The sequence below is a fragment of the Pinus tabuliformis genome, chromosome J (assembly GCF_031772625.1).
Source record: "Pinus tabuliformis cultivar Carrire ecotype Pingquan chromosome J, CPIR1, whole genome shotgun sequence".
Classification (NCBI taxonomy): domain Eukaryota; kingdom Viridiplantae; phylum Streptophyta; class Pinopsida; order Pinales; family Pinaceae; genus Pinus; species Pinus tabuliformis.
In genome coordinates this window covers 465,687,497-465,703,496 of record NC_142295.1, presented here as the reverse complement: position 1 = coordinate 465,703,496, position 16,000 = coordinate 465,687,497, and the positions used below count along the sequence as shown (strand labels likewise).

Here is a 16,000-nt window from a genome sequence, read left to right as displayed (position 1 = left end):
GCTTCCATTACTTACACTTGGAGCTAGTAATGTTTGGACTTTCAAGAAGATTCTTGAGGGTCCAAAACCCTAACAATAATTGGGTGTTGAAGTACGCAAAACCCCAAACCCTACACCTTGAGAACTATTAGACTATGCTAAACACTAGGCCACTAGGAAAGAAGGGGTTCCATTGTTATTGTTCCATAGTCTAGCAAATCATTTGGGAGTGGGAGTGTGGAGTAGAACAAAAGAACTAGAGGATCCTATAGTGTAGCCATACCAACAATAGTGTCTGTTGTTGCACAAAGTGTCTAGGCACCGCGACAATGCTCAGAGTAAGGGCTGCCACTCTAATTCTTACTCACTCCGTTTAGACTCTCTCCTAGACAAGTCAAGGGGGGTAGTTCCTAAGGTGAATAAATGAGAATAGCCTGTGGAACACAGGCTCTAGGAGACTTAAAGATGGAAAACTTGATGAATTTAAAACAAATCTTCGTCAACTGGGATGGATAGATTTAAACAACTAATACAAATAAGATACAATCACAAGAAAGAAATGATTATAGACCAGTGCCTTTGTATTCAAATAACCATAGACTAAGCAGAAACAAGTTATCCTGAGCAATTTATAAACGTGGCAAAGTGACGAATATGAACAATTAAATGTCAATGCCCAAAACTTTATTATGCAAGAGTTTCTAGCAATTAAATCCTGTAAAGAATTATGAAATTTAAATGCTAAGCAATGATTCCAGATTTAAAATGATATTCAGTAATAACCCAAATCTATAATAATTTATCATTCTCCAATACTCAATGATTTTAAAACATTAATCGCACCTAACAATAGACAAATCATTACCACGAAAGGACACCAAGGAACTTTAGATTAACAATTTAATTATTCCTTAGACAATTAATTTAATGTGGTAAATGAAGAAATCAAAATTTTAAATGTGAAAAAGGTAAAACAAATCAAAAGGGTTAATAAATTGAAATTTTAATGGGCCATCGGCCACATTAAAATTTAATGTGAAAGCCCAAATCCTCTTTTGATTTAATTCTCTTAGGAATTTTAAAGTCACATAAATGAATTTTTTTAATTTTTAGATTTTTTAAATGCTATTTTAAATTTTTTAATTTAAATAAAAAAAAACCAAGAAAAAATTTAAAATGAAAACAAAACAAAAATAGAAAAGGAAAAGAAATTATAAATGAAACATGAAACACAAAGTAGATTTTTTATTCATTTATTTTTATAAAACATTGAACATTCAACCAAAGTTAAAAAAAAAATGAAATCAAAAGGAAACTAACTAAACTAAAAAAATAAAAAAGTAAAACCTAAACCTAACCTAATGTATACACAATACAAATGAAATAAAAAAGAAAAAGTCGAATGTTTGGTGCTGTGTGTGCAGGTGTAAGCTTAGATGGTGACGAGAGTTGAGGGATGCGTTGAAGAGGAAAGGGGAGGAGCCGACAAGGGGTTTGGGCAACGAGGGATTGCAGGGAAGATGCAACAGAGAGAGCAGGGCAGCATGCAGAGAGGGACACAGGTGTATAAGGAGCTGCGGATTGCAGGAGGTGGGATCAACGACGGTAGGAGATGAGCCCGAGGGTAAGCCAACGAGGAGCTGTAGGTTGACAGGTCGAGGAGCAGCGTATGGAGGAGAAGTTGCGACTCAATGAGATGAGGGTTTTGATGGTCAGCGAAGGAGAATAAAGGACAATGCAGTAGGACGAGGAAGGGGTTTGGGCAGCGTTAAAGCTGCAAGATGGAGGGAGGACACACGAGAGAAGAAAATGAAGGATGCGGGCTAGGAAGGGATGCTGACAGGGAGAGGATAAAGCATCATACAGGCACGAAACGAAAATAGAGGGGATGAGGGTAGCGAATTCGAAAGCTACAGTGGACAATGGGAAAACCTCAAGGAACAGATGAAAACTGGAGTAATGGAGGGATAAGGGTTTTCTACAAAAATTTCGAAAGTTTGTAGCAAATCTAAATCCCAGCCAGCGGATCAGAAAATTCAGATAAATGGTAGCCAAAAACCCCTTAAGGCATTTCCAGAAATTCTGATTAAACTGTTAAATCCTTTTGCTTCAGATTTATTCTTGAAACCCTCATGAAAATTTCTGGATCTAAGAGTTTCACAACCCTCGGACTGCAAAAATTTGAATAATATCCCTGCAAAGTTATGTTGATAAATCTCATAGATCTAGATCTTACCCTCAAAGGCCTAGATCTGGACTCTACATAAATTTATTCCTTAGATCTGTAGCTGCACGACAACAAAAACCACCCAAACGATATATACAATGATAAAAACTAGAACCTAGAAAAATAGACGTTAGAAATATAATTACAAAATTTACAGACTGCAGACTCTAATCAGTGAGATCTATCATTATGCCGCACAAAATATTAAATGTTTAAATTTTAAAAGAGGGGCTAACTCGAAACCCTTCGTGCATCACCAACAAGAAATCTTATGATAAGCCTGGAGCTAATTTAGCTGGGCTCTTCCGAGAACACATATCAGGAGCTGGCTGGTTCAACTGAAAACTTCCTCTAACGCTCGAGGATCTAAAATCAAGATTCCCTGCAAAACTCGATCTAACCATTAAAAATAGAGCGAGAAAATAATAATAAAACTCAGACAAATAGAGATACCTACTATTACGTTCAAAATTTAGATTATTATTCAAACTCCAACGACTGAGCAAGATACCTATACTCAAATTACTCTTTAAAAGCTATCATCAATGGCTTTAGAAAAAATTATGCATGAAAATAATACATCTTACAATATTCCCATGAAGAGTAACACTAGCAGAATTTAACCCCAAAGTCTTTTTTTATTATCCAAAAAAATATTACACGAACTTCTTGCTAAACACACGACTCAAAGGTTGGATGTATCGACTGACAAATGACCTTCTATTTAAAGATAAATCCTCTAACGGCTAGTTCGAGTGATCCTCGTCAAAGAAATCTTGATCGTTGATGAAGATTAAAATTTCTTTTAATCTCATCCATCGAAATATTTAAATATTTGGGGAAATTCGAAATTTTTTATTAAATGCATTTTAATTAACTCAAAAATAATTTTTTTGAGTTAATTTCCCAAAAAATTTGACTTTGAATTAACCCCCAGAGATCAAAGGTTTAAAATTTGGCAAAATAATTAATTTATCTTAGTGTCGAAACCTTTTAAAATTTAATTTTTAAGGACTGATGAATTTTGCCTTTGGAGAATTTAAATTTACCTAGGACCTAGAATTAATTAAATTTTTGGCTTAGGATTTTAATTAGTTTTTGACCAGAAAATTTAATTAATTAACCTGTGAGGGGATAAATTATTTTTCCAACCCTCAAGACACTTTACATCATGATTTTCATATTTTTTACGTTATAAGAGGAAAAACCCATTTGTAATAGACCCTCACAGAATATCCATTTCTGCGACACAAGTATAATCCAACAAAGCAAGCAATTTGTAATAAAATAACCTAACCAAATAGTTAGGATTTTCCCCAAATTACTTTTACAGACTCAATCTAGAACACTAGGACTCGCCTAAGATCCTAGCGACAAAATCCATTCTAGCTTTTAGGGTAAGACTGGAGGAAAACTCTGCCGACCATTTGAGAATGGATCGGTGAGACAAAAAACCTCCCAGAATGGAGATTGTAACTAGAAAAGTAGGTTTACCTAGGTCGTTACATACATGACACAGATCTACTGAGATTATTTACATTATACACACGCAGAAAGGGTTTACATAACATCCTAGAAGTCAAGCTGATGGTGATAGCTGGACGGCACAGACACATCAATCAAGTGCTATCCCTTTTGCGAAAAAAGGGGGTATATTATTATGGGTCGTTGACACGTAGTGGTCAACATCTGGCTCTACTTGGGGACACGTTGTTGCACCGAAGGAATGTGAGAATCCAGAATTTGCATCATGTAACGCACAATATAACATAAGTAGCATCCATCCAAAAGTCATGATATAACATTACGCACAGGAAATATATAAGCTCTTCATTTATTAACTATCCTAATAACATGAAAAACACAAATCTAACTACAAAATAAAATACTGAAATAATAGGGTATAAGGTTAGAAATACAATACAAAGATGCCCCATGGAATCAAATGCGTTCAATGTAGTGCATACAGAGCATTTGCCTACTTTCAGACAAATTTGTTCGCTGTTTCTCAGATGTGCCATGTCTAATCCTGCACACGGTAGGACCTTTTCCTATCCAAAAATCAAGTTGCTTGTGGCCATCAGATGGATCAAACCGCTTTCTCATTCTCATTCTCTTGCGCTTTTTCTTTGTGGCAGGCTGTGATGTTGATGATGATGTGGTCGGCGCACAACTTCCTTCTTGATTCGAAAAACGCTCATATGGAAAATTTGGAATGTTCAAGACTTCTGTGACCTGCGCTTCTTTATGAACCTGATCTGTTATGACTGGTGGATCAACCATGTAAGCATCAACCTGATTCTTATCAATTTCCATTTTATCTGGGTCACCTTCAATTAGCCACTTTTCAATGGAACAAATGACCTCCTCATAATAAGATGGAGCTTGCTGCAACAGACAGGGAGGCTTATGATCTGTTGACGTTTCCTTGTTTCTTTCATCCTCTGACTGATGTTGAAATTTTTGTACCTGTATCTTTTCCATTGTTATGGCATCCATCTGGTTAGAGTGTTCAACTTTCATAGCACTGATTTCCTTGGCATTGTTTTCCTCAATGGTCAATAACCTATTCTGAAGACATATCTAACCAGCTTCCATGCCGATGAAGCAGTTTTGCATATAGTTTCTCTTTCTTATGATTTGCTTGCATGGTAGTTAACTCATTATTATAATCGAATTTCATGATGGCCATTTCTTCATCCATAGTTGACAATCTGTTTTGAATCGAACTTATTTCTTCTCGATAACTTGCTTTCATGGCAGTCACTTGATTTGAATGATTGAATTCCATGATCGTCATCTTTTCCTCTAGGGCTAATAACTTGCTTTGCATAAAATTAATTTCCCTGGCATGATCAACTGTTAATCTTGCTTGATTAAGTTCCATATATTTAATTAGTTGAACCTGATTAACTTCTGCATTCTTGCTTACTTGAGCCTGATTTAATTGTATGTCTTTAACCATTTGAATTAACTCCTTGAAATCATTTTCAACTTCTATAGTTTCCTTTACTTCAGCTTTCGCTTTGACCTTTTCTTTATCTCCATATCTATTCAAAGGCATCAATGACTGATTGTAGAGAATCAAAAGTGTTATTAGGGAAATTAACAAACCAATCTAAAACATCTTTAGATAAGGTGAGAACGAAAATCTTCATCTTCATATTTAGAATATTGGCGACACTTGCTTATAAAAAGGTTGACATTCTGAAGGTGAGTTTCGGCAGTAAAAGCATTGTTACCTTGAAAAGGAGGAAATTCATCGATGGCTTCACCCAAAACATAAGAATAACTATGTAGAGCTCCCTAAATATTAGTAAAATCACAAGGAGAAAACAAGTCAAAATCCATGATGACTTGTTTAACGGGAAAAAGATGGGCCAAATGGATATCAGAGAGAGAGATCCCTGCTCAAGAAAATCAAAACTTCTACGAGAAGCGAGCTTCTAGCGGAAATTCATGTAAGAAATGGAAGAAGTGGAGTTGCCACTTGAGCAAGAATCTCTCACAAAGTTTCCAAAGGCGAAACCGAAAAGTCAGTGGATGGAGGCAAATGGATATTCAAGGAGGGCTCCTTGTCTAGGATTAAGTGAATGAATAAGTGGAGTCGCCACCCAAACAGGGAACGAACAGGAATGTCGAGGTGCAAGAAGTGAAGATAAAAGGATTAGATGAGAGAGATGACGAGAATTAGGATGGTGAGAAATGAAGAGACGAAATGATGCCAGAAAAATGAGATGAAATTTTGTAAAGCCAAAGTCCAATAAATTTGTCTTTGGTGGCAATGCCAAGAAGTGTTGGCTTTGCCGGCGCGAATGAGAGATGAGAAATGAGAAGAATGACGAAGAAATGTCGTTGAAATGCAGAGAATAAAATATCCTCGACAACTGTGCCAAAAAATGTTTTTCTGCTTGACGGGCTAATGAATAGAGGAAAAAATTAGATGATTAGAAAAATGTCGTGAGGACCAAGGACAAAAAACCTCTATCCCCGACAACGATGCCAAAAAATGTTGTCGCAAAAAGTGTCTAGGCACCGCGACAACGCTCAGAGTAAGGGCTGTCACTCTAATCCTTACTCACTCAGTTTAGACTCTCTCCTAGACAAGTCAAAGGGGGTAGTGCCTAAGGTGAATGAATGAGAATAACCTATGAAACACATGCTCTAGGAGACTTAAATATGGACAACTTGATGAATTTAAAACAAATCTTGGTCGACTGAGATTGATAGATTTAAACAATTAATATAAATAAGACAATCCAAGAAAGAAATGATTATAGACCAGTGCTTTTGTATTCAATTAACCATAGACTAAACATAAACAAGTTATCCCGAGCAATTTATAAACATGGAAAAGCGACGATCATGAACAATTAAATGTCAATGCCCAAAACTTTATCATGCAAGAGTTTCTAGCAATTAAATCTTGTGAAAGTTATGGATTTAAAATGCTAAAGCAATGATTCTAGATTTAAAATGATTTTCATTAATAACCAAGATCTATAATAATTTATCATTCTTTAATAGTCAATGATTTTAAAACATTAATCACATTTTACAATAGACAAATCATTACCACGAAAGGACACCAAGGAACTTTAGATTAACAATTTAATTATTCCGTAGACAATTAATTTAATGTGGTAAATGAAGAAATCAAATTTTTAAATGTGACAAAAGTAGAACAAATCAAAAGGGTTAATAAATTGAAATTTTAATGGTTCATAGGCCACATTAAAATTTAATGCGAAAGCGCAAATCCTTTTTTGATTTAATTCTTTTAGGAATTTTAAAGTCACAAATGTAATTTTTTATTTTTTCAAATGTTCAAAAAATGAAAACAGCAAAAAATTTAAAATGAAAACAAAACAAAAATAAAAAAGGAAAAGAAATTAAAAATGAAACCTAAACCAAAAGTAGATTTTTTATTCATTTATTTTTATAAAACATTGAACATTCAACCAAAGTTCAAAAAAAATAATAAATAAAATTGAAATCAAAAGGAAACTAACTAAACTAAAAAAATAAAAAGGTAAAACCTGAACCTAACCTAACACATACACATACACAATACAGATGAAATGAAAAAAGAAAACATCGAATGTTTGGCGCTGTGTGTGCATGTGTAAGTTTGGATGCTTGTGGGAGCTGAGGGATGCATTGAAGAGGAAAGGAGAGTAGCCAACAAGGGGTTTGGGCAATGAGGGATTGTAGGGAAGATTCAGTAAAGAGAGGAGGGCAACACGCAGAGAGGGACACAAGTGTATAAGGAGTTGCATATGGCAGGAGTTGGGATCGATGGCGATAGGAGAGGAGCCCGAGGGTAAGTCAGCGAGGAGCTGTTGGCTGACAGGTCGAGGAGCAGCATATGGAGGAGAAGCTGTGGCTTAATGAGATGAGGGTTTTGATGGTCAACGAAGGAGAATAAAGGACATCGCAGTAGGATGAGGAAGGGGTGTGGGCAATGTTGAAGCTGCAGGATGGAGGGAGGACGCACGAGAGAAGAAATTGAAGGCTGCGGGCTAGGAAGGGATGTCGACAAGGAGAGGATAATGCATCATACAGGCATGAAACGAAAATCTAGGGGATGAGGGCAACGGATTCGAAAATTACAGCAGATAATGGGAAAACCTCATGCAGCAGATGAAGGTTGGGGTAATGGAGGGATAAGGGTTTTCTACAAAAAAATTCGATATTTTGTAGCAAATCTAAAACCCAACCAACAGATCGGAAAACTCAGATAAATGGTAGCCAAAAACTCCTCAAGACATTTCTAGAAATTCTGATTAAAATGTTAAATTCTTTTGCTTCAGATTTATTCTAAAAACTCTCATGAAAATTTCCAGATCTAAGAATTTCACAACCCTTGGACTGCAAAAATTTGAATAATATCCCTGCAAAATTATGTTGATAAACCCCAAAGATTCAGATCTTACTCTCAAGGGCCTAGATCTGGACCCTACATAAATTTCTTCCTCGGATTTGTAGCTGCACGACAAGAAGAAAACACCCAAACAATATATACAATGATAAAACTAAAACCCAAAAAAACCCACGTTAGAAAATTAATTACAAAATTTACAAACTGCAAGCTCTAATCAACCAGATCTGTCATTATGTCGCGCAAAAAAAATAAATAAATTTAAAGGAGGTTCTAAATCGAAACCCTTCGTGCATCACCAACAAAAAGTATTATGATAAGCCTGGAGCTAATTTAGCTGGGCTCTTCCGGGAACACAGATCGAGAGTTGGCTGGTCCAACTAAAAACTTCTCTTAACGCCCGAGGATCTAAAATCAAGATTTCCCTGCAAAACTCAATCCAGCCATTAAAAGTAGAGCGAGAAAATAATACTAAACTCAGACAAATAGAGATACATCCTGTTACGTTTCAAATTTAGATCATTATTCAGATCCCAACGACTGAGCAAGATACCTGTACTCAAATCACTCTTTAGAAGCTATCATTGATGTCTCTAGAAAAAATTATGCATGAAAACAACACATCTTATAGTATTTCCATGAAGAGTAATACCAACAGAACTTAACCCCAAAGTCTTTCTTTATTATCCAGAAAAAGATTACACAAGAGCTTTTTGCTAAGCACACGACTCAAAGGTCAGATGTATCGATTGACAAATGACCTCCTATTTAAAGATAAATCTCGTACTGGCTAGTTCGAGTGATCCTCATCAAAGCAATCTCGACCGTTGAGGAAAATTAAAATTTCTTTTAATCTCATTCGTCGAAATATTTAAATATTTGGGGAAATTCGAAATTTCTTATTAAATGCATTTTAATTAACTTAAAAATAATTTTTGAGTTAATTTCCTCAAAAATTTAACTGACTTAACCCTCAGGGATCAAAGGTTTAAAATTTGGCAAAATAATTAATTTACCTTAGTCTCGGGACTTTTAAAATTTAATTTTTAAGGACCTACGAATTTTGCTTTTGGAGAATTTAAATTTACCTAGGACCTAGAATTAATTAAATCTCTGGCTTAGGATTTTAATTAATTTTTTGTCAGAAAATTTAATTAATTAACCTATGAGGGTATAAATTATTTTTCCAACCCTCAAGACACTTTATATCGTGATTTTCATATTTTTTACATCATAAGGGGGAAAACCCATTTGTAATACACCCTCGCAGACTACCCATTTCTGTGACACAAATATAATCCAGCACACCAAGCAATTTGTAATAAAATAACCTAACCAAATAGTTAGGATTACTCCCAAATTACTTTTATAGACTCGATCTAGAACACTAGGACTCGCCTAAGATCTTAGTGACAAAATCCATTCCAGCTTTAGGGTAAGACTAGAGGAAAACTCTGCTGACCATCCGAGAATGGATCGGTGAGACAAAAAACCTCCTAGAATGGAGATCGTCACTAGAAAAGTAGGCTTACCTAGGTCGTTACATACATGACACGGATCTGCTGAGATTATTTATATTATACACATGCAGAAAGAGTTACATAACATCCTGGAAGTCAAGCTGATGATGATAGTTGGAGGACACAGACACATCGATCAATTGCTATCCCTTTTGCGAAAAAGGGGGGTGTAATGCTATGGGTCGTTGACACGTAGTGGTCAACAGTGTCCATGGCAACTCTATAGTGAGTCTCCTTTCTTTGTATATGCATTTCATAATTGAGAAGAAAAGAAGGGCATAGGCCTCGCTTTCTAGTTGGGTTTTTCCCAGGGTACATCTTGTATTCATTGTGTGGATTTTGTGTTATTTGCTTAGCTTCTTTCCTTTCAGGTTCATTTGTTTCAGTATTTTCGTCCATTAATCCAATAATATTAAAATTTTGAGATTTAAAGTAAGACACTGCATAATAAGGGATTTGAGAATATTATAAGATCTGTTATGATAAACTGTTCCCGTGGAATATCCATGGCAGTTTATAGATCAACAGATTTGAGGCTTTGAGTAAGTCTTTTGCTATTAAAGAATTGTTTAAATTTGACTCAGTTTAAAACTTTATCAATATGTCAGCTTTCTTTTGTGTACACCCTCATTCTACTGAGCATGCCTTGTGGGTATGGTCAATGAGTTCCTGATGCTGCAAATTGTTGGTTTATAGCATGGACAACTTAACAACTTGGTTTTAGTGTTTTCTATTGCCAATCCAATGAACGTCCTTGTGCTTGTTTTTATCTAGAGATGGCTTTTCATATCATAACTGCTCATCAATGCTTCAAGGTATTTTCTCCTCCAGTTTCTCAAATAGAAGCGTTTGATGTCTTTGGGGATGAGTAGAGGAATTGTACTGAGCAAATAGAATATGCACTTAGGAATGATATTCAATTCCCTTTTATTTGCAGGAAGCAGCCAAGTAACCATACTTTTTCAGTGAATGATACCTGCATTGTTTTTTTTTTAATTATTAATTTATTGAAGGAAAGAACTTCATGGTAGTTTGTACAGCTGCATTTAACTGGCAAACTGTTAGTACTGCCAGCCATTCTGTTATAAAGTCACATCATTGTTGTTATCTATTATGTTGAGAGTGGTAAAGGAAATCCCATTCTAGAAGTTAACAATATTCATGTCCATTGTTTGCTTGAAGTGAGATATGTTTCATATGCATATTGGTTAACCTCATTGCAGCAGTTTGAACTTTGAAGTGATGTCTCACATTGCTATATCTTCTTTGGCTTATCAACAAATACAATATTCGAATTTACAATTTCTTGTGTAGTTATGATATTATAGAAACTAATATTAGTTGGCAAAAATCTTTCTTGCTTACTGATGTTTCATACAAGCCATTTTACCAACTTGCTTTTTTTAAACTTCAGGTGTAGTTTTGGGTTGTACGGCAGAAGAATTATCCCTTGAACATGAAACTGAAAAATCAAGCAATGCCTTGCTAAGCAGAGGATGGTCTCCTGGTTGGAGCAATGCAGATAAAGCATTGGATGAATTTTTGGCAGGACCTCTACTGGATTATGCAAAGAATAGGCAGAAGGTTGATGGTTCCACCACTTCCCTTCTGTCACCTCACTTGCACTTTGGAGAAGTGAGTGTAAGAAAAGTGTTCCATTGTGTGCGGAGGAAACAAATCCTTTGGGTGAAAGAAGGAAAAACAGATGGGGAAGAAAGTGTAGATTTCTTCCTTAGAGCAATTGGGCTTAGGGAATATTCACGATATCTTTGTTTCAATTTTCCTTTCACACATGAACGGTCATTGCTACAGAATTTGAGATTTTTCCCATGGAGGCGGGATGAAGGTTATTTTAAAGCTTGGAGGCAAGGTCGAACTGGTTATCCATTAGTAGATGCAGGAATGAGGGAACTTTGGGCAACAGGATGGATACATAATCGAATTCGAGTGGTTGTCTCTAGCTTTTGTGTAAAGTTTCTTCAACTTCCATGGACTTGGGGAATGAAATATTTCTGGGATACACTGTTGGATGCAGACATAGAATCTGATGTTCTTGGCTGGCAGTATATCTCTGGTAGCTTACCTGATGGCCATGAATTGGACCGGATGGATTTCCCTCAGGTGCGTGAGAGTGCATTTAAGCCTTAATATGAAGCATAGTTATACAAATTATTCAATATAGACAGGAAACTAATTTGGATTTTACTTTGCTTATGTGCATCTGATTGCCAATTTGTTTCAGGTCCAAGGTTACAAGTTTGATCCTGATGGTGAATATGTACGTCAATGGTTACCTGAGCTAGCAAGAATGCCCACAGAATGGATTCATCAACCCTGGAATGCTCCTGTAGCCATACTCAGGGCAGCAGGGGTTGAGTTAGGATCAAATTATCCAAGGCCAATTGTAGAGATGAGTTCCGCTCAAGAACGTCTGCAAAATGCACTTACACAATTGTGGGAATTGGATGCCAGTGCAATGACGGCAGTGGCTAATGGTACAGAAGAAGGTTTAGGGGATACTTTGGAAGTTAGAGGCACAGGAGGTCCATTACATGAAAGGATGTATGTTCCTAGAGTAGTTATAAAGAGGGACGAAGCATCTTCAGCTAGTTCATGGCAAGATCAAAGAGTACCCAACATTGCTAGGCAGGAACATTCTTCTCCAAGCAATAGATGGAGAAGCAAAACACAAATATATCATAAAGAATCACAACAGATTTCTGTTGCAGCCATGGAATCTGAAACAGATGTGCATAGTGGTAGTATGTCACACAAATCTCAGGAGCATATACACTTGAATGATCTAGCAAATATTCCAAGTGCAGACAGTGACATACAGTCTACAGCAGAATCCTCCTCTGTTAGAAAAAGGAGCAGTAGTGACAGTCAATATGATTTTGTACCTCCATCATGTCAATCATTGACTGCTAATGCATTGCAAATACCAGAACAGGTTGGGCCTGCATCCCTTAATGATTTCAGCGGAAATTCTTCTAAGCAAGTATTCAATCTAAATTCCTTGGTGGATAAGGTACCATATTTCTAATTCTATTTCTTTCTTTAAGGGTCCAATCGTTCACAGTGGGCTACAAATTAAACATCCATTCTGAAGTTTGTCTGATCTGCAGGCAATTTTATAGTTGAAGGTACATTTAACTAGAGACCAAATTCTACACTGGTTTGAATTAGGACTCAGTGTCTTCTCAAACTTCAAATGAAGAAATCTGTAATGTTCTTTTAATAGTGGTTGACTCTGCCATTATTGCAGTTTGAAGAAGAGGATGTTATGTCAAATAAGACACATGGAGCCAGAACAGCAAAAAGACGTTGCCATGATGAAGCATTGAAAGGAAAGACATGATATGATATATCCTCCGAAGTTTGAACAATGACATTTTAAATAATAATCCTGCATGTGAATGATGTAGCAAATCATAATATTGGGTTGCAAAAACACTTTGCCTATTTTACTTCTTCTAGAAAGTGTTCATCAATATAGGTTACCCTTTGCTGTTTAAGACATTTTTTGTAACTTCGGAAATGGACATTTAGGTATCACTTTAATCAAATGTTAGTCTTCGTTTATAGTACCTATATGTTGAAAAGCAAATATGGAGGGAGTAATGGAGTCTGTAAAGCTCTTAAATGTACATTCAGTATTTGTGAGCTGCAATGAAATTGCTTTGAACATTTTCCACACTCTTTGTGTCTTGCTTTAAGTGAGTTGATCAGTGTACCATGAGAGAATTGGAATAAAGTGAACTTATTTACTATATGTCTGTCATCTGTATCTATCTTCAACTTGCTCCTAGTTAGCAATCAAAGTTCTCGATGAGGTCAGTCATCAGCTGCTTAATGTAGTTCAAACTTCATCGCTTGAGTTTTGGAATTGTTCCAGAAAGAATATTCTTTTCCTTCCACGTGGTGATTGCTTTTTCTTTATTTTCATGACTGTATATGCTTTTTAGATCCGTTGCTGACATATCTTCTGGATCGGCTCTCCAAAATAATTCTAGGGTAAACACTGCAATCAAGTCGAATATGCAAAATTTCAGCACTGTAAAATTCAAAGTAGGTGTGAAATTATGAGATTAATGGGTATTTATGTCTAAAGAGAATTGCTGTTTCTAGATTCTTTGTGCTTTTGGCTACAAGGAAAACAGGGAATGCTTTGGAAAGAGCAATTTAGAAGTAAGATACGACAATTGATTGGAGAATCTCTGTGCAAAGACACTGCAAATAAATCATGCAAAAGGTGGCAAGGATATTTCCAACAGTTGGCTTTACATTGAGTGGCATCTTACCTCACAATCCTGATGGTATGATCTTAATCAACTGCAGTCAAACATAATTTCTTGCAATTCAACATATCATCATAAGAACCAAGTGGAAAAATAATGACCACCATAATTATCTGAAAAACAGTCAAGTTATACAAACGTGTGTTATGCATATTAAAATAAAGGACAGTTATGCATTTCCTTAGTGAGACAAACCCTCCTGGCCATGTATATAATATCAACTCAATGATAATGATTTTGACGTACACTTGTTTATTAAGCGCCTTATAATTCACTGGATTTTCAATTTGCAACAGATTTCTGTTAAGAGTGGTTTAAGGACTTCTCTGGTTACCTTCAACTGATCAAAGTACACTTGCTCTCAGTTATCTTCTCATCTTCTACCATGTTAGTCCTTTTTTGTTTGAAAATTAGGTGGAAAGTTAAAAATATATGTTGATCCGCGCTTTTCTAGGAAGTCACTATGTTTAGGATGTGAGGATCGTTTTCCTTTGTGGGTTGTTCATATGTTATAGGACCAAGGAAATGAAGGTGAAGTGATTTACGTTGAACAATCGATATTTAAAACCAAAACCAAGTTTGTTTCAAAAAAATGTGCCCTCAAATACATAGACAAAAACAACAATATTCATACGGGCATTGCATTATAGTTCTAGTCATATATTAGTATATTCACTATTAATTTTGTAGTGTAGGATCAATTTTCAATCCTAGGTGGTTTTTATATTTTGGAGAGAAAAGGAAGAATATTTACAAATGTGCAGCATTAGCCTTGTTTGTTTTCATTGCATAGCCCCATTTTGGTATATGTAAATGATAGAAGGGATCTCATCTACCTTATATAATATCACCAATAAAAGAAGAAAAAATAGTAACAGATTTACATCAAATCACGTACCATAGAATGTTGGAAACCACATCAACAAAAAAGGTATCAAAGATAACTAAAATAGATGTAGACATAGACGCAACAAAGATTGTGAATCAATGGGATGAACAATAATGACACCAATATATTATTGAGGAATTAAAGATATATATGGGAAAAATTATAAAACTTGAACAAATGACCATGATCACTGTCATGAATGAGGATAGATGGACATGGCCAGGACATCATGTTTTAGGATTATTTTGATTTAGACTAACGACAGGTATACAAAAAAGATATAGGGGACATGACAGGTATACAAAAAAGATATATGCGGACATGACCACAATAGGACTAACAACTTCATCACTAATTGACAATAATGACAAATACATTAGATGGTTGAACTAAATATGAATAAAAACCTGACAATTTGCATTGATCCACTCCCTCAATAAGCGTGTTGATGGTTTTTGAATGATGTGTACTAATTTTCCACTAGTGGATTGATACTAGTGACATAAAACAAGAAAAATAATTGTTTTACCCTATGAAGCAAATCAAGCCAGAAGTCTAAATGAAGGTTTCGAAAGGGAAGGGAAAAAATCATGTAAAGAAGCTTTCTAAGTGATTGTTGAGATGGAAGAGAAAAATAAGTGGGGTAGTAACTCCAAACAACAAGCACACAACAAACAAAACCACCTTCCATGCTCTATGATAGATAAAATTCTTTGAAGAGTCTAAGGTTGAAGTTACCTTTCAGATAGAGAAGGAAGCCTCATACAAACAAAATAAGACATAAGTGTTGGGCTCCCCGTTAATGGCGGTGTAGAAGGATAATCCAACGCTCTCCGTGTGTTTCGTGGCATGTGCTTAAATCTAACAATGTGTGTGTTTACTAACACCTGTGGGTTTTGGTGTAACGACAATCGTGACTCTAACAAGTGGCATCAGAGCCAAAGGTCTCGAGTTCGAAACACACTTGGCTTGCGTTGGGGGGGAGATTGTTGGGCTCCCCATTAATGGCGGTGTAGAAGGATAATCCAATGCTCCCCGTGTGTTTCGTGGCATGTGCTTAAATTTAACAATGTGTCTGTTTACTAACACTTGTGGGTTTTGGTGTAATGGCAATCACGACTCCAACAATAAGATAATCATCATTTCTTTAATGAGTCATTCTCATGTTTGGATCAAGTACAATATATAAATGGATTTATAACT

General features: G+C 35.8%; 1 protein-coding gene across 3 annotated transcripts in view; it reads left to right on the top strand.

Annotated features, from left to right (window-relative positions):
- CRY2 (cryptochrome 2) overlaps positions 1-13,306 on the top strand; it is a 164,264-nt gene extending 150,958 nt beyond the window's left edge. The window contains exons 3-6 of one of the 3 annotated variants that reach the window (XM_089377940.1): positions 11,022-11,728; positions 11,850-12,560; positions 12,673-12,753; positions 12,876-13,306. In XM_089377940.1, the coding sequence (XP_089234066.1) occupies positions 11,022-11,728; positions 11,850-12,560; positions 12,673-12,717 (1,463 nt within the window). In that variant the 3' untranslated portion in view covers positions 12,718-12,753; positions 12,876-13,306. Of the gene's footprint in view, positions 1-11,021; positions 11,729-11,849; positions 12,639-12,672; positions 12,754-12,875 lie in introns of all 3 variants that reach the window. The other 2 variants (XM_089377939.1, XM_089377938.1) reach the window with 2 other exon arrangements.
- Positions 13,307-16,000: the final 2,694 nt, after the last annotated feature.